We start from the raw sequence: 24,355 nt of genomic DNA, 5'->3' as shown, positions 1-24,355 counted from the left end.
TTCCCTGGAGAATCCTAACTGCCAGGACTGATCAGGGTTCCTCTTCCCTTGTTCACTGTTTACGGCTATCCCTGTCAGTAAAATAACCTCAGCACTCTGGACATTCATGGAGTATTCTGTTTATATAACAAGGATAACTATGGAAAAGAACATATTTTAAGCCTGTATTAGACAGCTGATATAGGAGAATTCCATTCTGTTATCACCTGACCAGGTGAAGCCTTGTATATACAATCTGGGATGAGAGTCAGATTTATTTTCTTATTAAATTAATATAATATGTTCCCTACTGCTTTAGATTGAAATGTATGTATTATACTGGGTGCCGTATTATCACGAACAGTAAAGTGCCAATGCACACGGTGGATATGCAGCATTAACAACAACACCACAAAGCTAATGTAATATGACATTTAAAGGGTTAAATTCCTTTGCGAAGTTGAAAGCTCCTGTTTGGTTTCACATTCCAGATTGCCAGTCAGACAGACTGCAGGACTTTCTCCTTCTCTGATAAGGCAGGCTGTATCTTGTGTTTGTTTTTTTATAGCACACACATTTTCATATCTATAATGCTTGAAGACATTTCAAGAATTAATTGTGATGTTTAAAATTCAGATGGGTAAACTTTCAAAATACCTGAAGGCATAGCGTCATATTTCATCTCAGATAATCAAGCCATTTATTACGCTGTCCTGCACTGCATTAGTTCAAAAACAAACCCTTTAAAATGTCTTAACAAATATGTATATGTATATATATATATATATATATATATATATATATATATATATATATATATATATATATATATATATATATATATATTAGTTCTGAAGGAAGAAACTCCCATTGCAATTCTAAAATGACTAACTGTACAAGCGCCTTGATTAAATGTCTGTGTTGTTTTTATTTCTAGTTTGATAACTTTTTCCTTTCTGAAAAAAATGCAATAACGACAATTTGGATTAAAAAGATTTGAAAGTCTAGCCAGGTGTCCAGAGACTTTACTGAAACAGCCCCTTGTTAACTTGTCTGGTGGTGTGCTGCTCTTCTGTCTGGTTGTGTGCTGCTCTTCTGTCTTGTTGTGTGCTGCTCTTCTGTCTGGTTGTGTGCTGCTCTTCTGTCTGGTTGTGTGCTGCTCTTCTGTCTTGTTGTGTGCTGCTCTTCTGTCTGGTTGTGTGCTGCTCTTGTCTGGTTGTGTGCTGCTCTTCTGTCTTGTTGTGTGCTGCTCTTCTGTCTGGTTGTGTGCTGCTCTTCTGTCTGGTTGTGTGCTGCTCTTCTGTCTGGTGGTGTGCTGCTCTTCTGTCTGGTTGTGTGCTGCTCTTCTGTCTGGTTGTGTGCTGCTCTTCTGTCTGGTTGTGTGCTGCTCTTCTGTCTGGTTGTGTGCTGCTCTTCTGTCTTGTTGTGTGCTGCTCTTCTGTCTGGTTGTGTGCTGCTCTTCTGTCTGGTTGTGTGCTGTGCTGCTCTTGTGTCTTGCTGTGTACTGTGATCTAATTAGCCCTCAAACTGCTATTTACAGAACAGTGCAGTGCTGCATGTTTATATGTAAAGGGGTTGTTTCATATAATTTCTTAGGAGGTTTCTTGATTGGGTAAAGTCATATAAACAATGTCTCAGTTGTAATTTGATTATCTGAACAGTTTGATTATTGGAACACCCGCTGGTCCTAATTAGTTTGGAGGTTTTACTGTCATTTTTAATTTGGTGAAGCAATTCAGCCAAAATCGGCTGATCCAGTACACATGGTTTATTGTGGTGAATAAATTAAACACCTTTGACACGTAAAAACATTTGATATAAAGACTTTCGGTTGAAACATTTACCTGAGATTATGCACAGTTCATTTATAGCACAGGACTTCTATAGTATTAATCAACCACAGTGCCTACGAGCTGTCGCTGGCTATTGTGCCACAATGTATAGTTTGTTACAACTTACCTTAATAAAGCCAGTAGTTTATTTTTTAAATGTCTGTAGAGCACTGCTATGCAGGAGCCCAACAGATCAATGCACAGCCAGTCACAGTGCTTATTGAGGGGCTAGGACTGAATAAATAAATCAAAGCTCTCTTTGTTGTCAGAGGGTGGTGGGAAAACACCAAGGGGAAAGGCTGGAGATAACATTCAGGGTCACCTTTCTAAAAGTAACCAGCAAGTCTGCAAGCCTGATCTAACCTTAACATCAAACCCAGTCTTGCAGTCTTACTTGACTCTGCACCCCCATGCGGTAGGATTTCATTGAAAGCCCTTAACCCATTATGTGCCATTGTCCTCATTTGAGGACAGGCTACTTTTGTAATTTTTGGCATCTACCTGTTATTTAAATTTGCTATAATTTGTTAGCCACAAGTCTAAATGTAACTACAAATATAGCCCTTCAGATGCTTTTTTATGATGCCTCAAATAAGAAATTGAAGCCTAAAAATGATAACTTTGTGGTGTTGTGATGATAAAGCTCAATTTTCTATGTGTTGAGCTTCCTAGCGGGTGTGAAATCTCACTGCTCTGATTACGGGCACGTTTCACTGGACTGCCCTCAAAACAGGATGGAGCAGTTTGTAGCCAAAACTAAGGATTTAAAAAAACTAAATTCTCTTTAGAAATATTGATTTTTAATGTATCAAATCACATAAATAGAGCAAAATGTATTTGGTTCTTAATGGGTTAAGATTAAATCGGTTCTAAGTCATTTGTGGCAAAACTAGTCATTTCCTCTGTCTAAAAGGGCATTTATTGATGATTATTAATTGAGTATAAACTGATGACCAGCATGTAGAGATTCAACTTTGCTGATTCTATTAGTGCAAAATGTTTTACCATTTTCATATCACAGAACGCATTTGAAGTTTCTTATGAACAGAGCCTAGCAGCACAGTTGTGTAAATCACTTTGCTTAGTGTGCTGGGGAGGGTTATCACAGGTAATAAAACCACACAGGCTGTTAGGAGCTGAGTCCGATCTGGACAGACTCCAAGCAATACATTCCCAGAGACACTGGCCAGATCGATCTGTAAGCCCTCATTTCCACTCCTCGCCATGGCAACCAGCCCTTCACATTCTGTAGCTTTCCAGTATAACAGCAGGACAGTGTTTCCTCGTTGCAGGTTTGACAAGTGGTACAAATTGGTGCCGTTGGGCCAGGTGCCTCCAAACTCTTAATGAACAATTTTGCTAAGGACTGGTTTGCTAAAACCCCATTCAAATGAAATTCATTCTCTAACTGTTTTAGAGCAAGTTACAACTTCATTCCCAGTTTTCAAAATACTGATTAACCTACAAGAAGGTTTGTAAACACTCTTCAAATAATGTATAAAGAATAAAAGATAGAAAGACAGAGGATTTGAGCTGTGAGTTTCACAGAGCAGGGGGTGGTTCTGTAACCCTGGTTACGGATGAGCCCAGGAGACTAGAAATCTAGGCTTCAGCTCATTGCTTTGGGTTTATATCATCCAGGATACAAATATGGAAACCTTCACCATTACAAATGCAATAAGCAAGGCTCCCTACCTTCATTAGCATATCACCATTCCTCGCTAGCCCCTTATTGGCTTGCTGTTGATTTTGTTCTTTTCCAGATTCTTTATGTTCACTCTGACTTGAATGAAGCCTGTTTTTTCTCCTGCTACAACACTATAAGTTCACTTCCTTCTTCACCTGTGCCCTGGTGTTTACAGACCCACAGGAAGCTAGGTGAGGCCCTGTTACTTGTAATACAGGAAGATAATGGATAAAGAAGATCAAGTTCTGCACCAAACTTACAGGTGTTGTGGCACCATAAAGCAATGGTTGACCATGAGACACGAGAAGCAAATCAGGGCTTAGCATGTTTGTAGTTCATTGCTTTAACATGCATGAATAAGGCATAGTCAAACATGGGTCACCCGTGATCCAAAGAGTACTGGGGAAACTGTGGAAAAAGTCAGTGGTGAAGTGCTAAAAAATAAAAAGTGGGTAAACTAACCATGGCTTTAACCCTTCATAGAGCCAGGATAAGCTTATCACAGGAGAGTAGGAGTGGGTAAACTCCATATTCCTCAAATGAGAAGTGGGTAAGCTAAGTTTCCCCACGTTTCCCCTCAACAGCACTGCTGGTAAGAGCTGCAGCACGGATCTGTTCTGCGAGTGTTATTTCAACACATCTGGAATGCACCACCTCTTTGTAACAGGTATGTGGGCTCGGCAAGGCTGGAAATAGTTATTTTTTGGATTTCCTTCCCAGATCTCTGCTCCCTGTTTTTTATGTTTTATGAGAAGCTATAATTGCATTGTTGCACTGTAGAAAATCAAAGTGAACAAAAGTCAAAGTACTCATCGCTGCTGTACAAACCAAGGCTTTGTACTGCACATTAGTATAACAGAGGGAGGTTGGGCGTGAACCGGCGACCCCACACACCACAAGTGAGTGTCTAACCGCTGTGCAAAAGAGCCGGCTTGTCTGCATTCGTGGTTTTAGAGCTTTTAACCTCATCTCACCGATAGGGAACACAATCCGTAATGGCAGGTCATCACACAACACTGCCTGTTGTATTAGTTTACAGTAAGCCTCTTCTCCTTCTTCTGTTTAGTTTGGTAGTTTATATCACTCAGAGGTGAGGTCTCTTTAATCTGCCACCACACTATAGAATGACTTCCTGTGCAACAGGTATTAGAGCCCCACCTGACACGTGAAGCTGCCCCTGCAGCACCTAGGATCTTATCCGCATGTGGGATCCTGATTCCTGCTGCACAGGGAGGGAAGATATAGTGTGGTGGCAGAATTAAAGAGCTCCACACAGTTTGAAGTGAAAATAAAGTCTGACAAAGTAAAACGATCAACAGACTTTTAAGCAAATGATTATACAGCTAATCAAAACATGAAACTAGTGTTCCTTAGCACTTAAAGATAGCACCCAAACTACAAAACAGCTTTAAGCTGGAAGTGATTTTGACTTGGATTAAGTTTAATAGAATACATGGAATTTGTATGAGACGCCCGCATGAGACTCATAGAACCCTGACACCAAAGCTCCAGCTATTCATCGCCTCATTGAAGATAACGAGGCACGACAGGGATGGAAATAAGACTGCCATTGCAAAGCAGTGTGATCCATTCCTGGTTTCACTAAGAGTTTAATAAGACACACCTGAGCGTGTTACCTATACACACTGTGGCTAATCAAGCTGGTAGTAAAACCTGGCATGGGTGACACTGCTGTGCATGCGGAGCCTTATTCTTATTGTTTTGTTTTTAAACTTCAGGTTGTGTTCCAGCTTACTGGGTATATTGAATATTTAAAATGAAACTATATCTGGAAAACGTAAGTTCAGAATAATACAGTACCATCCAGTACAACCTAAACCACATTTAAACACTGTATTCACACACACACACAGTACACAGCATTACTGGCCTTGGCAAGATCTCGACATCAATTTCCCAGGCCCTGTAAACATTCCCCTAAATAGCTTCTAAAAAGTGGATCTGACAGGCAGCTTAACGTACGTGTTTTCTTTCATTCCTCATTCACTTATGTAATCACATTCAACTGTGCAATGCACAAAGTATGTTTAGAAGAAAACATTGCCACCTAGTGGTTAGTTCAGACATCACCCCAAACCGTGAGACAATCAGAACACTGCACAGCATTAGCATTGCAGCACACTGTAATACAGATACTGTACAACCAAATGTGTTGCAGGTAGTGAATACCTCCCTCTAGTGGGCACTAAGTATAATGACAGGTTTAGCCTGTGAAAGTTTGGGAATGGTTTATTTTGCGTGGTATAAACAGGTTGTAGCGATCTTGATTCCCGCAGGCAGGTGCATCACAGAGGGCGAGGCAAGCCACACACAGGCGGAGGGCGGGCGCGAACCCAAGACCTCTCACACTGAAGCATAGCGCCGATACCGCTGTACAAAAGAGCCGGCTCCTTTGCAAGGAGCGTATATCGGGCTTATGTCTCTGTGTGTGATTACGTCACCTACCAGCCCTCCTGTTGCCTTCCCCCGTGCACGCTACAAGGTATTTGAGTGATATGAAAACTCAGCAGCTGAACAGCAAAGGTAGATTGACTTTCTCCACCCTTATACATAAATAGATAGGATTCTGAACATACTGAGAGAAATACACTTAATGGAAAAGACAACAAAGTAGGGGTTCCATTACCTGTAACAGAGGAAGTTAATTTATAGCGTTGTAGCAGTAAGACAAGGGCGCCACCTAAATCAATGTGTTAACAAAGTCTGGAAAACAAAACGAACTTCAGCAAGACTAGAAATCCATATTATTCTCTTTGATTTGCAAACTGCTCTGCTGTTTTGAGTGGAGTTACCTTTCCAGCTCTACTCGAGCGTCCTACCAGGGAGGGAAACAAGTAAACAAGAAAAAAAACAGGTATTTGATACTGAAAACATTGTACAAAAAACAGCTTAGAGCAAACACAAGCATGATGTAATTAGCAGTATGTAATTATAAGGCCATATACAGTGCCTTGCGAAAGTATTCGGCCCCCTTGAACTTTGCGACCTTTTGCCACATTTCAGGCTTCAAACATAAAGATATGAAACTGTAATTTTTTGTGAAGAATCAACAACAAGTGGGACACAATCATGAAGTGGAACGAAATTTATTGGATATTTCAAACTTTTTTAACAAATAAAAAACTGAAAAATTGGGCGTGCAAAATTATTCAGCCCCCTTAAGTTAATACTTTGTAGCGCCACCTTTTGCTGCGATTACAGCTGTAAGTCGCTTGGGGTATGTCTCTATCAGTTTTGCACATCGAGAGACTGAAATTTTTGCCCATTCCTCCTTGCAAAACAGCTCGAGCTCAGTGAGGTTGGATGGAGAGCATTTGTGAACAGCAGTTTTCAGTTCTTTCCACAGATTCTCGATTGGATTCAGGTCTGGACTTTGACTTGGCCATTCTAACACCTGGATATGTTTATTTGTGAACCATTCCATTGTAGATTTTGCTTTATGTTTTGGATCATTGTCTTGTTGGAAGACAAATCTCTGTCCCAGTCTCAGGTCTTTTGCAGACTCCATCAGGTTTTCTTCCAGAATGGTCCTGTATTTGGCTCCATCCATCTTCCCATCAATTTTAACCATCTTCCCTGTCCCTGCTGAAGAAAAGCAGGCCCAAACCATGATGCTGCCACCACCATGTTTGACAGTGGGGATGGTGTGTTCAGGGTGATGAGCTGTGTTGCTTTTACGCCAAACATAACGTTTTGCATTGTTGCCAAAAAGTTCGATTTTAGTTTCATCTGACCAGAGCACCTTCTTCCACATGTTTGGTGTGTCTCCCAGGTGGCTTGTGGCAAACTGTAAACGACACTTTTTATGGATATCTTTAAGAAATGGCTTTCTTCTTGCCACTCTTCCATAAAGGCCAGATTTGTGCAGTATACGACTGATTGTTGTCCTATGGACAGAGTCTCCCACCTCAGCTGTAGATCTCTGCAGTTCATCCAGAGTGATCATGGGCCTCTTGGCTGCATCTCTGATCAGTCTTCTCCTTGTATGAGCTGAAAGTTTAGAGGGACGGCCAGGTCTTGGTAGATTTGCAGTGGTCTGATACTCCTTCCATTTCAATATTATCGCTTGCACAGTGCTCCTTGGGATGTTTAAAGCTTGGGAAATCTTTTTGTATCCAAATCCGGCTTTAAACTTCTCCACAACAGTATCTCGGACCTGCCTGGTGTGTTCCTTGTTCTTCATGATGCTCTCTGCGCTTTAAACGGACCTCTGAGACTATCACAGTGCAGGTGCATTTATACGGAGACTTGATTACACACAGGTGGATTCTATTTATCATCATTAGTCATTTAGGTCAACATTGGATCATTCAGAGATCCTCACTGAACTTCTGGAGAGAGTTTGCTGCACTGAAAGTAAAGGGGCTGAATAATTTTGCACGCCCAATTTTTCAGTTTTTTATTTGTTAAAAAAGTTTGAAATATCCAATAAATTTCGTTCCACTTCATGATTGTGTCCCACTTGTTGTTGATTCTTCACAAAAAATTACAGTTTCATATCTTTATGTTTGAAGCCTGAAATGTGGCAAAAGGTCGCAAAGTTCAAGGGGGCCGAATACTTTCGCAAGGCACTGTATGTTTGTAGAACACAACGTCAACATGTATTTTCCCGATTTGAATATAGGCTACAAGGTATGACAGAACGTGATAGGAACGCCAGCCAGGAAACACCGAGAAATCTAATGAAACAAAGCGAGAATCAGTCTGGAGGTAGCATCTTCAACACTTTAACATTAAGACGCTGCCATCTCTGGTAATTGGGTCTATTTCTTGTATTATTGTGGCGTTCTCTTAAACAAAAATGTCTAAATTATTCATTGATCATTTTGTGTGGGTTTCAGTCTTCGGATTTGTTGCCCTGTCCTCGTGTATTCGGATTATTGAATCGCCACCAATGAACTGTACTCAAAAGGTAAGGCGAATTAATCTATTCCAGTAGACCACTACTACTTATGTCACACCGATACGAGTCGTCATCAGTGTTGCACAACTAAATCAAACGTTTAAAAGGTAAACAGTTGGTGCTCTCTTTTTTTTCATTAATCCACCGAATCACCAATGGAATTATTCAGTCTCTCTCTCTCCTGTAATCGTATACATACATATGTTAGTAGGTATGTTATAGCCTTGTGAAAGTGTGAAATCCAGTGATTGTATAGATTTCTAGTTTAGTGATGTATGAAATTGAACCCTGTTGTACACAATCACTAGTGATTCTATAAAATCACTAGTGATTGTACATATTCAACATCACGTTAGTGAAAGTATGAGAAATGTATAAAATCATACAAAGTAACACAAGTAAAATGAAAATAGATTTGTATTAATAAAGGAGCTGCTGTAATGTATTTACATTAGCACTCATAATTTAGTCCAAACCAATGATATTGTTGTTTTTAAAATGAGTCTTATAAGCTAGTACAGTCAGAATATAGGCAAAATACAAGAAACACATAGACTTGTAGTATTCAATTATTTATTAAACAAAATAACCAAAAAATATGGGGAACAACTTAATCTTCAAACCAATTATAATGCAATAAACGATAGATGCATGTAAAAATGTCCATCGAATAGAAACGAAAAGAAAAAAACAAAAATTGATGTATAGTTCCAAAAATGAGTATGCAGTTTAAACTATAAATGTATGTAAAATGTTCATAGAATTTATAAAGGTAAACCAAAAAAGACATCTACGCATGCGCTACCAGTGATTCAATACAATCCCTAGTATAATTATAGTATATATATATATATATATATATATATATATATATATATATATATATATATATAGTATGTGCGTGTGTGTATAACGTGACACACAAACATACAGTACTGGTCAAAGTTAATGTTTTTTCAAAGACCACAAGCATTCCAAATATATGTCTGAATTTTTTCATTTTTATTTGCATCATTCAAAACTAAGGTATTGGTAAGAAATTAATTTTTCTTGGTTTTACTACTGTATGTGTGTATGCATGTAAATGTGTGCAGGTGTGTTTTATTGTGGCTCCATCTTCAGCCACAATGAAACACACCAAAGGCTGGTTTCACAGATGAAGCTCGAATTTCGGACTGCCTTCCGTAACAGATAGTCCAAGATTAGTGTTATCCAGGGCCCACGAAACCAACAGCAAAACTGAATGCAAGCTCAGGATTCTGCGTCATTTTACAAGCAAACCGTTTTTTTCTTGTTTTGCTGATTCAACGCTCTGAAAACTGCGCAAACAGTGACTGAGGGAGCGCTCTTAACCGATAAACATGTTGATTATTAATTGTGATTGATCTCGTTGCTAGTCAGTGTCGCAGGGCTCTTAATGAGAGCTGGCTCATCGCTATTCGGTTCAGGTCACGATAACATGAATTTTGAAAGCGGCAAGTCTTTTTAAACCGTTTTTAAACACTTGCGTAGCGATATACAATACAATACAATACAGTACAATTCACAATCAAAGAGAGCATCACAAGGATCCCAAAGCGCTTCAACCACATAAAAAGTAAACTAAATAATTAATTAAAACATTAAATTAAAAACAGTCCGATACAAAATTAAATAAAACAGATTTTTAAAAAGATTAAAAAAAAGATGTCTTAATTGTAAAATGTGAAAAACAGGCGAAAATCCCGTTTATAAAAATAGAACAATTAAAAAGTCTAATAAAAAAAATGGAATTTAAAAAAGGATAATAATAATAAGTGCAGTTTTGATTGTAAAAATTGGAAAGCTAAGATTTTTTTTTTTTTAAAAAGTTATTTTTGTAAAAAAAAAAAAAAAAAAAACGTTTTCAGTCATGATTTTAAAACAATAAGTCCCAGCTTCCCTGACAGGAGATTCTATTGAGAGCCTTAAGACTCTAAAGTCAAAAGTTTCTAAATTAAAACAAAAAAATAAAACAACCTGCAAATAACATTTAATTCTTTCCTTCCTTCTTTTCTGCAGGAACTCAACTGTACTGCCAAGATAAGTAAGTACCACTTGTGGCATGCAGTGTATGTATAGTGTGTGTGTGTGTGTGTGTGTGTGTGTGTGTGTGTGTGTGTGTGCAGGTGTCTGTCCTCCACAGTGCATGTATAACGTGTGTGTGTGTGTGTGTGTGTGTGTGTGTGCAGGTCTCTGTCTTGCACAGTGCATGTATAATGTGTGTGTGTGTGTGCAGGTGTCTGTCTTCCACAGTGCATGTATAATGTGTGTGTGTGTGTGTGTGTGTGTGTGTGTGTGTGTGTGTGCAGGTGTCTGTCTTGCACAGTGCATGTATAATGTGTGTGTCTGTGTGTGTGTGTGTGTGTGTGTTTGCAGGTGTCTGTCTTGCACAGTGCATGTATAATGTGTATGTGTGTGTGTGTGTGTTTGCAGGTGTCTGTCTTGCACAGTGCATGTATAATGTGTGTGTGTGTGCAGGTATCTATCTTGCACAGTGCATGTATAATGTGTGTGTGTGTGTGCACATGTCTGTCTTGCACAGTGCATGTATAATGTGTGTGTGTGTGTGCAGGTGTCTGTCTTGCACAGTGCATGTATAATGTGTGTGTGTGTGTGCACATGTCTGTCTTGCACAGTGCATGTATAATGTGTGTGTGTGTGCAGGTGTCTGTCTTGCACAGTGCATGTATAATGTGTGTGTGTGTGTGTGTGTGTGTGTGCCCAGTGACTGTCTTGCACAGTGCATGTATAATGTGTGTGTGTGTGTGTGTGCAGGTGTCTGTCTTGCACAGTGCATGTATAATGTTTGTGTGTGTGTGTGTGTGTGTGTGTGTGCAGGTGTCTGTCTTGCACAGTGCATGTATAATGTGTGTGTGTGTGTGTGTGTGTGTGTGTGTGTGTGCAGGTGTCTGTCTTGCACAGTGCATGTATAATGTGTGTGTGTGTGTGCACATGTCTGTCTTGCACAGTGCATGTATAATGTGTGTGTGTGTGTGCAGGTATCTATCTTGCACAGTGCATGTATAATGTGTGTGTGTGTGTGCCCAGTGACTGTCTTGCACAGTGCATGTATAATGTGTTTCTGCCTGTGCAGGTGACTGTCTGGATGAGAGCTGGATCAGGGAGCAGAGATGGACCCCGTCGGCTCCCTTTGGGGGGGTCGAGGTAACGGGGGAGGTGAGGGAGGATGAGCACGGAGACCAGGTGCCAGTCATGCTAATCAAGTGGAGAGCAGCTCAAGATGGTAATAGAGTCGTGATTCAAGTATCTGTTTTGCAGCATGTCAGTACTGATTTGAACCCATTCAATGCCAGTGTCCTCATTTCAGGACAGGCTACTTTGTAATTTTTTAGAGCATTTTTAACTGGCATCATCTACCTGTTATTTAAATTTTCTCTTTAACTATATTTTTATGAGAACTTAATGTAACTGTCTAATATAACTATTTTGTCTATAAATATATCCCTTTAGTGACGCATCAATATAAAACAAGAAAGCCTAAAAATTATACATTTCTTGGTGTTTTCCTCCCCACAGTGATGATAAAGATTCATTTTCTATGCGTTGAGCTTCATAGCCGGTGTGAAATTTCACAGCTCTGATTACAGGCACGACTAACTGGACTGCCCTCAAAACAGGACGCAGCAGTTTGTAGACAAAAAAAAAGGATTTACATTTTTTCCTGTTAAGAAATATTGATTTAGAAATGTTGGCTGGTATTAAATTCGGCAGATTTGCTACCTTGATAGATTTTGACGGTTTTTGAATTGGCGTTTTTCACTCTTAGCACGTTCACAAAGAAAAATGCCACAGTTTTGTATTTCTACTTTTAATTTCAAAAACATTGAAGTACATGTTTACTTAATGAAACGTGTCTGCTAAAACAGTATCTCATTTACAGTAACTAGTTACAGCATCTACAATGTAACTGCAGCAACTTGGAGAACAACAAAGAAGGCCTTCTAAAAAAGAGTTACAATAAGTATCGTTGTTATATGGCCCTTGATTGTAAGATACTAGTAATTGGAAAGGATTACTAACTGCAGTACACTTTGATAGGCATTTGCTAACTCTCAGTGTTAAAGCTATGGTCCACTAACATAACACAGTGAAATAACCACAACATCATTTCAGAATTGTAGGACAGTATTGCCACGTATGAAAACTTTAACAATAAAGCTGAAACGAAAATGCTTTAAATTTTTAAAAAAATTGTTTAGGGACTTTGCGATACCTGCACGGTGGGTGTCTTAATAGTAGCATCTACAGCGTATCGACAATAACAAATCCGAAGCAAATTTGCATGATTTTCGTACAGACTTTCTAACAAGTCTGGCATAAACTATTTTGGTTGTTACAGTACTTAATTATTCCCTTTAAAAAAAAAGTAACACAAAACTTATTAACATAATAAAGAACAGTCATACAGGTACCACAGGAGCAGGCGCAGTTTACACTGCTCGGAGTTTCTGATCGGAAAATGCAGATTTTCTAAATCTATTGATGGAAATGTCCGGTCTGCTTTTCATTTTTTCATGCAAATTGGTTTCATCACTCACTGCCATTCTCATATTCACTTTGACATCCGACACATTCTTTCCCTTGTTCAGCGCTTCTTTAACCTGCGCTGCAGGATCGCTCACTGTTTACCACATTCTGATTGGTGGAAGGATCATTGGCGATCCAATCAAAACCGGCAAAAAAGCCAAAATAAATTCCTCGCCAAAATTTCCTGTTATATGGTAATTATTTGTTTTAGGTAATCACAGACAGGAAAAGCAGCTTGGGTATTCTCTCAAATCTGGAGCATTTCAGTGGTTTTCTGGAGTATAGTAGTTCATATTGCCAGAACATGCAGTATACATCTATAATATAGCATCAGTGGAACAGTTCATAGCGGTCAAATAAACTGTAATTGAAATATTCGGTGTCAAACATCCTGTGTTTGTATTCGTTCATATAACAGAGCTGCATCAAAAAGACATGCAAAGGAAAGCAGTGCATGCATGGCGTTTTACACCCATCCTGGTGAGCAGCAGAGTCTCTCTCCTTTCTTTAATAGGGAACTACATGTTGTACAAGGCTTATTTTACCCTGATAAGTGTCCCACAGTAAAAGCACAGCAACGTGTAATAAAGCATGGTAAACACAGGTAAGCATTGTAAAGAACAGCAAGGTATGGTAAAGCATATTAATAAACACGGTAGAATATTTTTAATGCGTAGTATAACCAAGGGAAAAGTATAAAAATACTGCAATAAACTTGTATAAGGGTAGTCCCGAGAGATTTTCTTTTAACGTGTGTTACGTTTTATTCTTCGATTTATACACACGTTATTTTCTTTGCTTTTTTTTTTTTAAAGCGAGCATCCAGTATCTGAAAGGAACAGTCGTCCATGTGCTGAAACTGTCCAACAACGAAAAACTGTGCGTCCAGTACGAGTTCCAAAACAAAATCAAGAAACAGAACAACGTGTACGGGGCACCGGTAAGAGTCATGCTGCTGTCCCCCCTACCCCAGTCAAATATATATATATATATATATATATATATATATATATATATATATATATATATATATATATATATATATATACAGTGCCTTGCAAAAGTATTCAGACCCCTGACCAATTCTCTCATATTACTGAATTACAAATGGTACATTGAAATTTCGTTCTGTTTGATATTTTAAAACACCGAAACCCAAAATCAATTATTGTAAGGTGACATTGGTTTTATGTTGGGAAATATTTTTCAGAAAAATAAAAAACTGAAATATCTTGCTTGCATAAGTATTCAACCCCCACACATTAATATTTGGTAGAACCACCTTTCGCTGCAATAACAGCTTTAAGTCTTTTGGGGTAAGTATGTACCAGCTTTGCACACAGTGTCGGAGTGATTTTGGCCCATTCTTCTTGGCAGATTTGCTCCAGGTTGTTCAGGTTGGTTGGACGACGCTTTTCAAATTGTGCCACAGATTCTCAATGGGATTGAGATCAGGACTTTGACTGGGCCACTGTAGGACATTCACCTTTTTGTTCTTGAGCCACTCCAATGTTGCTTTGGCCTTGTGCTTGGGATCATTGTCCTGCTGAAAGGTGAATTTCCTCCCAAGCTTCAGTTTTTTAGCGGACTGAAGCAGGTTCTCTTGCAGTATTTCCCTGTATTTTGCTCTATCCATTCTTCCTTCAATTTTAACAAGATGCCCAGTCCCTGCTGATGAGAAGCATCCCCACAGATGATGCTGCCACCACCATACTTCACTGTAGGGATGGTGTGTCTTGAGGCCTGGGTGGTGTGATGCAGCTTCCACTTCCTGATTATTGATCCAACTGTGCTCACTGGGATATCCAAACACTTTGGATATTATTTTGTACCCTTTCCCTAATCTATGCATTTATATTACTTTGTCTCTAACTTCTGTAGAATGCTCTTTGGTCTTCATTTTCCTTCAGATTCACAGCCTGACCAATGATCCTTCAACAGTGGGGTTTTTATCCAGAAAATGTGACAGCAACTTTAATGGTTCACAGGTGGAGGCCAATGGTAAGGTAATTGTGTCCTCGTTAGGGCAATTTCTTTCATCGGTGTAAACTGGGAGCTTCCACAGCACAGGGGTTGAATACTTATGCAAGCAAGATATTTCAGTTTTTTATTTTTCTTAAAAATATTTCCCAACATAAAACCAATGTCACCTTACAATAATTGATTTTGAGTTTCAGTGTTTTAAAATAAAATATCAAACAGAACGAAATTTCAATGTACCATTTGTAATTCAGTAATATGAGAGAATTGGTCAGGGGTCTGAATACTTATGCAAGGCACTGTATATATATATATATATTTTTTAATTCATTATTAATTCCTTGTCCGTTTTTACACTCAGCATTGCAGAGTCAATGTCATAACGTATGACTTTATCTGTTTGGTTGTTCCAGTGGTCGTTCTCTTTGGATAGATTTGTGGCGGAGCCGGGAGTGAAGTACGAGGTTTCAGTGTACAACCTGCCCAGACCCAGCCAACAGGGAGACCACTACTACAAATCCAGGAATTTCTCTATGCCAGGTAAGAGACCAACATACAGGGAGACCAGGACTACAAATCCAGGAATATCTCTATGCTAGGTAAGAGACAACATACAGGGAGACCAGGACTACAAATCCAGGAATTTCTCTATGCCAGGTAAGAGACCAACATACAGGGAGATCAGCGCTACAAATCCAGGAATTCCTCTATGCCAGGTTATAAAATAGAACAATTCCAATTGACATGATCCTGGTCATAGGCAATATTTACAGGATTTGTAAATATTTACAGATTTCAAATACATATTTCTGAGTGATTGAAAAAGGTATTGTGAAGAGGCTGTTTTTACATTCAAAGGTTTTGAGTTCCAAAGATGAGATGCCTGCTCTACAAAGGCATGTTGGCCCATATTAAATCTCAATGTAAATCTCAATGTTAAAATTAGGCACATCATTTGATCTAATCTGAATCTCTTCTTTGAATTAATGGCTTTTCAGACCTCTTTAAGCACGGCCTGCCTCCTAGTCGGTGTCTGAAAGCAACCAACCGCTTACCTTCTAGTTCAAACTCACTGCAGCTGTGCAGCTGCAATCAAACCATGCAAGCAACAGAAAAGGGGGCTCCAGTCTATCTGTAGTGTTGAAATGTATTCATGAAGCTAATAAGGACAATATATTGAAGCAGGGCTGTCCAATCACAGTCCTGGAGCGCCATTCCAATCCACTCCTGGGTCCGGATGGAGGTTTCATTTGTTCAATCAAACAATTTAGAACAGGGTTGGAACAAAGACCAGGAGTGGGAGGGCCAGCTTTGGCCACCCCTGTTAAAGCAATGGTTGGTGACAGGGATGTAGTGGAGGGATCTGTACCTACTGTACAAACACATATATTTAGAGAACCGCATAGCCAGTTGTGATAAAAGTTGGTAACAACGTTCTTCACCTTCAAAGATTGAGTGTCGGAGTCCTGGGTATGGAGGTGCCTGGTGCACGCATGCTTGTCGTTATAAAGTAAGACATGGAAGTAAGAGGAGGCTGTGTGGTCCAGTGGTTAAAGAAAAGGGCTTCTAACCACGAGGTCCCCGGTTCAAATCCCACCTCAGCCACTGACTCATTGTGTGACCCTGAGCAAGTCACTTAACCTCCTTGTGCTCCGTCTTTCGGGTGAGATGTAATTGTAAGTGACATTGCAACTGATGCATAGTTCACACACCCTAGTCTCTGTAAGTCGCCTTGGATAAAGGCGTCTGCTAAATAAACAAATAATAATAAAATAAAGATGAATGGCCTGCTCTCTCATGTTACTGATCCAGCTGTGGTGAGTGCAGTATATTAATCATTCTGCTTCACTTCTCTTGAGCAGAATGCAGAGACGTCCGCATCAAAAGGACCAAATTGTGCCAGCTGAGAGGTGAGTCCAGCATTCAGGCAACAGTCCAGCATTCAGGCTTGAGAACAATGGAATAGCATTTCTGAAACACTACAGAGCTGAATAGAGGTCTATAGGAAACTCAACACTGCAGAACTAATCTGATATGCTGCTACTTTGTATATTCAGGAAGCCTGTGGGAGCCCAACATTGCGTTCTTCACCTACGGGTTGGAAGCCACAGTGCAGTTGGACACTGGCGATCACTCGGAGCGATACAAGGTGGTCCTGGAGAGCTGCTATGAGTCAACCATCTGCAACACGAAGAGTCAGGAGATTACCAAGGTGCTATTTGAGTCTTCCCTGGTACCAGAATTCATTGAAAGCTTTGTTTCTGCACTTTGACCCTCTATCCTCTCCTGCAGAGAATGGTTCCTGCCAGCAGCAGACAGACAGACACAGTCCCAATTCAGACCACTTTGATCTGTCTGTCTGCTGCAGGTGGAAATGGACAGGGCTGGTTTCAGACCAGGATTTGAACCTCATTCCCAGTGGGAGGTGGAAACGTGGCACGGCCCAGGTCAAATTCACATTCACTATACATTGTATAAAAAAGTAATGGGGGGGGTTCCTATGAAGTCTGTCAGATAAAAGCAAGCTTTAATTTGTCACCCGATTTAATAGCAAAAGATCACAAGTGTGTGTAGCGCTTACAACCCCCTGTGGCATTGTGATCACCCGAATATTGACTAGTTACAATGCATCCCTTTGTAGATATGACAACAAGCAACTCACATGACATCAATCACTTTTTTTCTGTACTGTTACAGGAGGGTAAACAAACCATAAACGCAACATTCTCACTTAAGGACTGGAAAGCGACGTCTTGTCAATTTAATGTGGTGGTAAGTTCAGTCATTATCTCTCTGGAAGAGGTTACAGCTATACACTGTGTGTTTCTAAGTGTGGGGTGGCTGCCTCTAATCACGTTCAGAGTGTATTTCATTGAAGAGAGACCACTTAGAAACATATTACAAGTCATTAAATTTAAATGAAAAACAAAAAAGCTGCTATTAACATATTTCATATTTCATCTAGATTCTGTTGCGGTTTAAACGTTTGTCATTGCCTTTGAGTGCAAGCGCTACACTCTCAGTGATACTGTAAGTGTCATTGCTGCTAATAGGGTCCATTGGGGACGTGGTAATAATGTCCCTGAAAGACACTGAGCTCTAGACATCAATCTATATTTTATTATACTGGTAAACTGCTGCATCCTGATACATGTGCAGTAGGTCACATGGTCTGATTGCAGATAGACCATTGGAGAGAGTTTGAACTACCACACATGAAGTGGTTAGGTACCAGGAAGCAGCAGATGCTTCTCATCTATCTTCTGCACCTTCCAAATTGAAGAAGAGAACCAACTAGATCTTCAGTGGTATGAAAGTGGGAGCAGTGGTACAAGTTAAGAAAACGGATCTGAAGAGCTGGGTTACAAACCTGTGAGGAGGCTAAATTAAAAATAAACTTGGTTCATGTAATGGTGAATACAGAAAAAAAGGAAATTAACTTATTATAGCAAACAAACCCAGTTGCTTTATTCTCCGTTTATTAGTATGTGCGTTCACCTTCTCTCATGTGCTTGTGCAGTGTGTGTGTTTATTCACAGATGATTTATAAATGACTGATGTATTCTTTCACTTTCGTTCCCAATAGATTCAGCCTTACTTCGTGGCATGCAGCAATGACTGCGTTCGACAGAAGAAAGTGTTCAATACCTGTAAAGGTAAGGCAGTCCTTCACTTGATCACATGGAAGTTTTACAAAGGCGTTGAATTAAAGGACCAGAATCCACCGGAAAACAAAATTACAAACAGCAAAACAATCAGGGTCTTGAGAGAATGTTATGGTAATGTAAATCAGAGAGACTGGGCCGCTTATCTCTTGTGTTAAATGAGTGTAGCAGGAAGGAGAGATCATGCATTTGCAAATCTGCAGTCGTCGCATTCTCAGTCGAGATACTGACTTGATATTTTCAGTGTTACGGAAACTTCTCAAGGAGAATACTGCGGCACACTTGGCTTTGTCCTGGGACCTGGTTTTGTGATCCATTCTGAACCTGTCCCTCCAGACTGTTTTTTATTGTGTGTGCTGATGCGTCAGGGATTCTGCGAATAGGCGGATCCCTGGAGCCAGCATTACACTTCAGCCATCAACACCGGGTCATAAGAAATCCACATACCTGGAGGAAAAGCTCTGGAGGCTCATATATGACACCCCACCACTACTATCTCATTATCATCTCATGTAATACAAACTGAGGACATTTAGCAGCAAATGATTTCAGGTCATTACTAAACTAATATGCTTTAAATAATATGTGCAGTAAAACCTGTCTAATCCGGCACTAAAATGAAGGTATACAACTGTTTGCTTTCCTGCTTTCTGCATTTAAAAAATTATAATAATAATAATTTATAAATAAATAATAATCTTCCACAATTAAAGATGGAAAATAAACCTTAAAACTATACTCACCCAGTTCACAGCTAATCGTTCTCCTAGATTACTTTCGACCCAACGCAGAAAAGATGTCCCCAAACATATATTCCCCAGAGACAAAAGACAGCTGCATTTTCCAGTCTTGAGCTGGATTGATTTCATTGTATTGTATTGTATTGTGTATAAAGCTGTATATTTACACAGTAATCCTCTCTGCACTGGAACCAGGTTCCCCAGACCCATCAGACCCCCCGCAGAAGCTGTACTACCTCATTCCTCTACTGGGATTACTGGGAGCTGGCTTTGTGGGCTGCTGTGTCATTACCTGGAAGAGGAACAAGACTACAGGTACGGAAGGGGTTATTTAATATTGTTAAAACAACTGCTCTGTCACAACTCACAAACGCACTAACACAGACACACACTCAGTCGCCCTTGGCACTGTCCAGAATATAACAGGGGCTCTTGGTGCTTGGAAACTGAACTCCTGCCTGCAGCCCTCCTGCACTCCTTTATAAAAGTTTACCCTGGTAATTGTGCACAGTATTTTTGCAGATGTCCCCCATGCTATTCCCATGGTTATACTATGCATGTACCATAGTCTACCATGTTTTAAAATATGCGTTATCAAACATCTCTGTGCTTTACAATGCTTACCTATGCTTTGCCATACATATGTGCATCATAGGAGGCTGCATGGTCTAGTGGTTAAAGAAAAGGGTTTGTAACCAGGAGGTCCCTGGTTCAAATCCCGGCTCACTCACTGTGTGACCCTGAGCAAGTCACTTAACCTCCTTGTGCTCCGTCGTTCGGGTGAGACGTTGTTGTAAGTGACTCTGCAGCTGATGCATAGTTCACACACCCTAGTCTCTGTAAGTCGCCTTGGATAAAGGCTTCTGCTAAATAAACAAATAATTATACTTTGCTGTGCTTTTACTAGGGGGGGTATTTATAAGGGTTAGTTTACTATTGTTTGTTTTTTAATATGCTTTACCATACCTCTCTGCTTTACAATGCTTGCCTGTGCTTTACCATATCTCTCTGTGCTTAACAATGCTTGCCTGTGCTTTACCATACCTCTCTGTTTTATTACACTGTCCTGTGCTTTACCATACCTCTCTGTGTTTTATTACACTGTCCTGTGCTTTACCATACCTCTCTGTGTTTTATTACACTGTCCTGTGCTTTACCATACCTCTCTGTGTTTTATTACACTGTGCTGTGCTTTTACTAGGAGGAACTTTTATAAGGGGTCTGATTTGCTTTCTTGACTATAATGACTGAAACTGATTTGCAACAGGGATAAGCAGCTATTATATATTCCACAACATGATACCAGTAAATATAATATTATTATTATTATTATTATTATTATTATTATTATTATTATTATTATTATTATTATTATTATTAATAAAGAGGGTGCACTGCTGTTGCAGGTGTTTCAATGTTTTTGTCTTCGTGTTTCAGAACCGGAAACTGGGGATTCTGAAGCTGACACCAGTGAGTCACACACTTACTTTATTTTGTGTCAAGTCCTCTTGTCAAGCTTTGTTTCAGTTAATATCCTGTAATATATTAAAAAATAAAAAATAAAAAAATCCACAAATTTGCAACAGGGATGTATCCTGAGCCAGTGCTCTTGCTGTATATCAGTAATTTCATTTGTAAAGAGATTTCTGTCCAGCATGAGCTCAGTTGCACAATGTTAGTGTTCTTGTTTCTGGCTGGTAATTACTATAGGCAGGGTCATCATTTCTCAGCTTCATTTTCCAAGCAGGGTTTGTTTTTTATATACTTTACAGATGGGTTGTCTAACCCATTATCTAGAGGAATAAAATGAAAGGTAAATACAGCTCTGGGTTTCTGTGACTTTTGGTCTCGCTTTTCATCATCTCTCTCTGTTAATAAGTGCAGTGAACCTCCAGGGGCAGTGGAGTGCACCAGGAGCGAGGGAATACAGTCTGAAACACAGTTCAGGGACACTGCTGTCTAAAATTACATTGGAAGTCATACCCCCATTGGATCCTATTAGCAGCAACTCCACTTATAATAACACAGAGAGTGTATCTCACACTCAGAATGTCACTGACAAAGCATTCGGAACGTTTAAACCACAATAGGCTCTATAGAAACAGATCTAGGCATTTATATCAGGTTTCGTCTGTTTTTTTATTTAGATTGAATGACTTCTGATATGTTTCTAAGTGTTCGGTGGCTGCCTCTAATCAAGTTGAGAGTATATCTCACACATTCATTGCTGTGTCTGTCATACAAAGAGTGCGAGAGAAGGTATACTCTGCTTGATTAGAGGCAGCCACTGAACACTTAGAAACATATTAGAAGTCATTCAATCTAAATAAAAACCCAGACCAAACCCAGGTATTAACATGATTCTGTTGTGGTTTAAACAATTTGAATGCTTTGTCATTGACATTCTGAGCGCAAGATCTACACTCTCAGTGACATTATAAGAGCATAAGAAAACGAGAAAAGGCCATTCGGCACATCAAGGCTTGTCCCTTGTTAGCACATCATTCTCCCCTAGTGGGGGGAATCTAATATAATCTAGTCTTTTTTTTAATGTTTCCAGTGTTTTAGATCCTACTACCTCACCTGGTAGGCTATTCCATTAATTTCTAAACTCAGCTTTCATTCATGTCTTCTTGTTCTCCTCTCTGTGCTAAGTTTGAAGTAGTGTCTTGGGTTAACTTTATCAATGCCATTTATGATTTTAAAGACTTCAGTCAAGTCCCTTCTGTTGCTTATTTTTTCTCAGCTGAAGAGATGTAATTATTTGAACCTGTCCTCGTAGCTCATGTCATTTAGTCCTGGGATCAGCTTAGTTGCAGTAAGTGTAGTTGCTGTTAATAGGTTTCAGTGGGGACACTCTTTGTATGACTGACTGAGACTGTTCCAGTAGCTCAGGACCCTGCTGTCTCTCAGTCCACTCAGCGATGCTCCCGGTAGTTAATGCTCTCTGAATCATTAGATCAGCTTGCAGACAGGCTGCTGTTGCTGTGCTGTCAGTGGACTCTTTGTGATGTGTGTTTATCCAAGCTGTGCTGTGCTGTTTGATTGCAGGACAGCTGCATCCTAGTGAGTGTGAATGGCAGAGACATTCCGCTTATCACAGGAGATCTGGCATGGACGTGCTTGGCTTGGGTTATATTTTACATTCTGATGACAGAGTCCAGCTCCTGCAGGAGATCTGGCATGGTTATATTGTACATGATCCACACGTGCTGTGGCACACCTAACTAGCCCTGCTGTGCAGAGTGCTGAATTTACTGTTGGCAGAGAGCATGTCATGGGGGGTGAACACAGTGAGGAAGCCTGTATTACAGGACTTGTTAACCAGCAGTGTTCACCAGCGCCAAACAGGGTCGTGTCAGTAACCATTTTTCAATTCCAATTCCCATTCCCATTCTCTTTTAACCAATTCCAACACATCACAATTGCAATTAGCAGGATTCTGTATAATGTATTCCAGCTTTGATTTCTCCTTATGGGCTACTTAACTTGTTTTTTTTTCTTCTCCCCTCAGATCCCTCGACAGCCCCCCTCCTAGACAGCAGGGAGAGCCCCCAGAAGAGGAAGGTGCTGATTCTCTACTCCCTGGACCACCCGCTCTACAGGGATGTGGTACTGAAGTTCAGCGCCTTCCTGCAGGCTGAGTGCGGCGCTGATGTGCTGCTCGACCTGCTGGACACGCAGCGCATGGGGGAACTGGGGCACCTGGCCTGGCTGGCAGGGAGGAAGCAGGAGATCGAGGAGGACTCCTCCAACAAGATCCTGCTCCTCTGCTCGCGGGGCGTCCGTGCCAAGTGGCAGGCCATGCTGGGGGGGGCGGGGGTGCTGCTCAAGCAGGACGTGCTCTCGCCCATGGGGGACATGTTCACCCCCGCCCTGAACCTCCTTCTCCCGGACTTCAAGCTGCCTGCCTCCTTTGGGAAGTACGTGGTGGCATATTTTGAGGGGGTGAGCGGCGAGCAGGATGTGCCCGAGCCCTTCCACATCGCCGTCACGTACAAGCTGATGAAGCACTTCGAGGAGATCTACTTCCGGCTTCGCGGTGAGGAGAAGCACAAGCCGGGCCGGGTCAAGCGGGTCCCAGGGATCTCGGAGGACGAGTACTTCCACAAGCCCAGCGGCCGGGCGTTGCGCCACGCCATCGAGGCCTTCCAGGTGCACCAGGCTGCACACCCAGACTGGTTTCAACAGGAGTGCCTGCAGAGCGAGGAGGAGGCCTTCGGGGGTGTGGTGGAGGAGGAGAGCATCCCGGGGCAGCTCCATGAGACCTGCATGCACCAGGTCATGCTGCAATATGAGAAAACGGCTCCACCCTGCGTCCTCAACGAGGTCCTCTCCTCCCAGCCTACAGCTGGGGTCCTGGCTCTGAGCCACATGCCGAGGGAGGTCAAGCATGGAGTCCTGTCCCAGGCGGTTCTCCACCACGCTGGCCCAGAGCTCTGCCAGATCTTTACTTCGCAGCCGGTCCTCCGGGACGACAGGGGGAGCTCCTGCACCCAGGTGCTGGTTTGTCCTTCTGCTTTGGAGGAGGGCAGCTGTCTGAGAGCCGAGCTATCGGTGCAGACGCCAGCATTGCTGGAGAGAAACGAGCCGAGTGTGCTTGGGGAGGAGGGGGAGGAGCTTGGGGGTGAGGAGGGAGGGGGGCATGGGGAGGAGCTTGGGGAAGTCCCGCTCCGGTCTCCCAGCCACCTCTCCCCCGAGATGTGGCACAGCCTCCTGGCTCTTCAGCAGTCCCACAGTGCCCTCCCGGGCCCTTCTCTGCTCTCCGAGCCAGACCAGCGGGGGCACAGCGACAAGAGGTGGTCGGGCGAGTCAGACCAGGGCTACATCTCGAGGAGCTCCCTGGGGCCAGACCCCCAGAATGACCCCCAGAGTGATCCCATGGCCGAAGTGAGGAAGCTGCAGCAGGAGTGTTTCATGGACAGTCTGCGGTCACCAGGGCTGGCAGCCTTGGCACTGCCAGCGAGCTGAACACAGTG

The 24,355-nt window shown here is 41.2% G+C and overlaps 1 protein-coding gene across 1 annotated transcript; it reads left to right on the top strand.

Annotated features, from left to right (window-relative positions):
* The first annotated feature begins 8,153 nt into the window (after nt 1–8,153).
* Nucleotides 8,154–24,347, top strand: LOC117420047 (interleukin-17 receptor A-like). Its single transcript, XM_058985437.1, has 13 exons — nt 8,154–8,229; nt 8,361–8,431; nt 10,463–10,487; nt 11,538–11,687; nt 13,807–13,931; nt 15,385–15,511; nt 16,834–16,881; nt 17,029–17,183; nt 17,669–17,743; nt 18,558–18,627; nt 19,572–19,691; nt 20,814–20,846; nt 22,891–24,347. Exons 1-13 carry the CDS (start codon nt 8,154–8,156, stop codon nt 24,345–24,347), a joined length of 2,532 nt encoding a protein of 843 aa, XP_058841420.1.
* Nucleotides 24,348–24,355: the final 8 nt, after the last annotated feature.

The sequence above is a fragment of the Acipenser ruthenus genome, chromosome 14 (genome assembly GCF_902713425.1).
Source record: "Acipenser ruthenus chromosome 14, fAciRut3.2 maternal haplotype, whole genome shotgun sequence".
Lineage (NCBI taxonomy): Eukaryota > Metazoa > Chordata > Actinopteri > Acipenseriformes > Acipenseridae > Acipenser > Acipenser ruthenus.
Note: the sequence above shows the minus strand (reverse complement) of the source record. Positions and strands in the feature narration are given on the sequence as shown.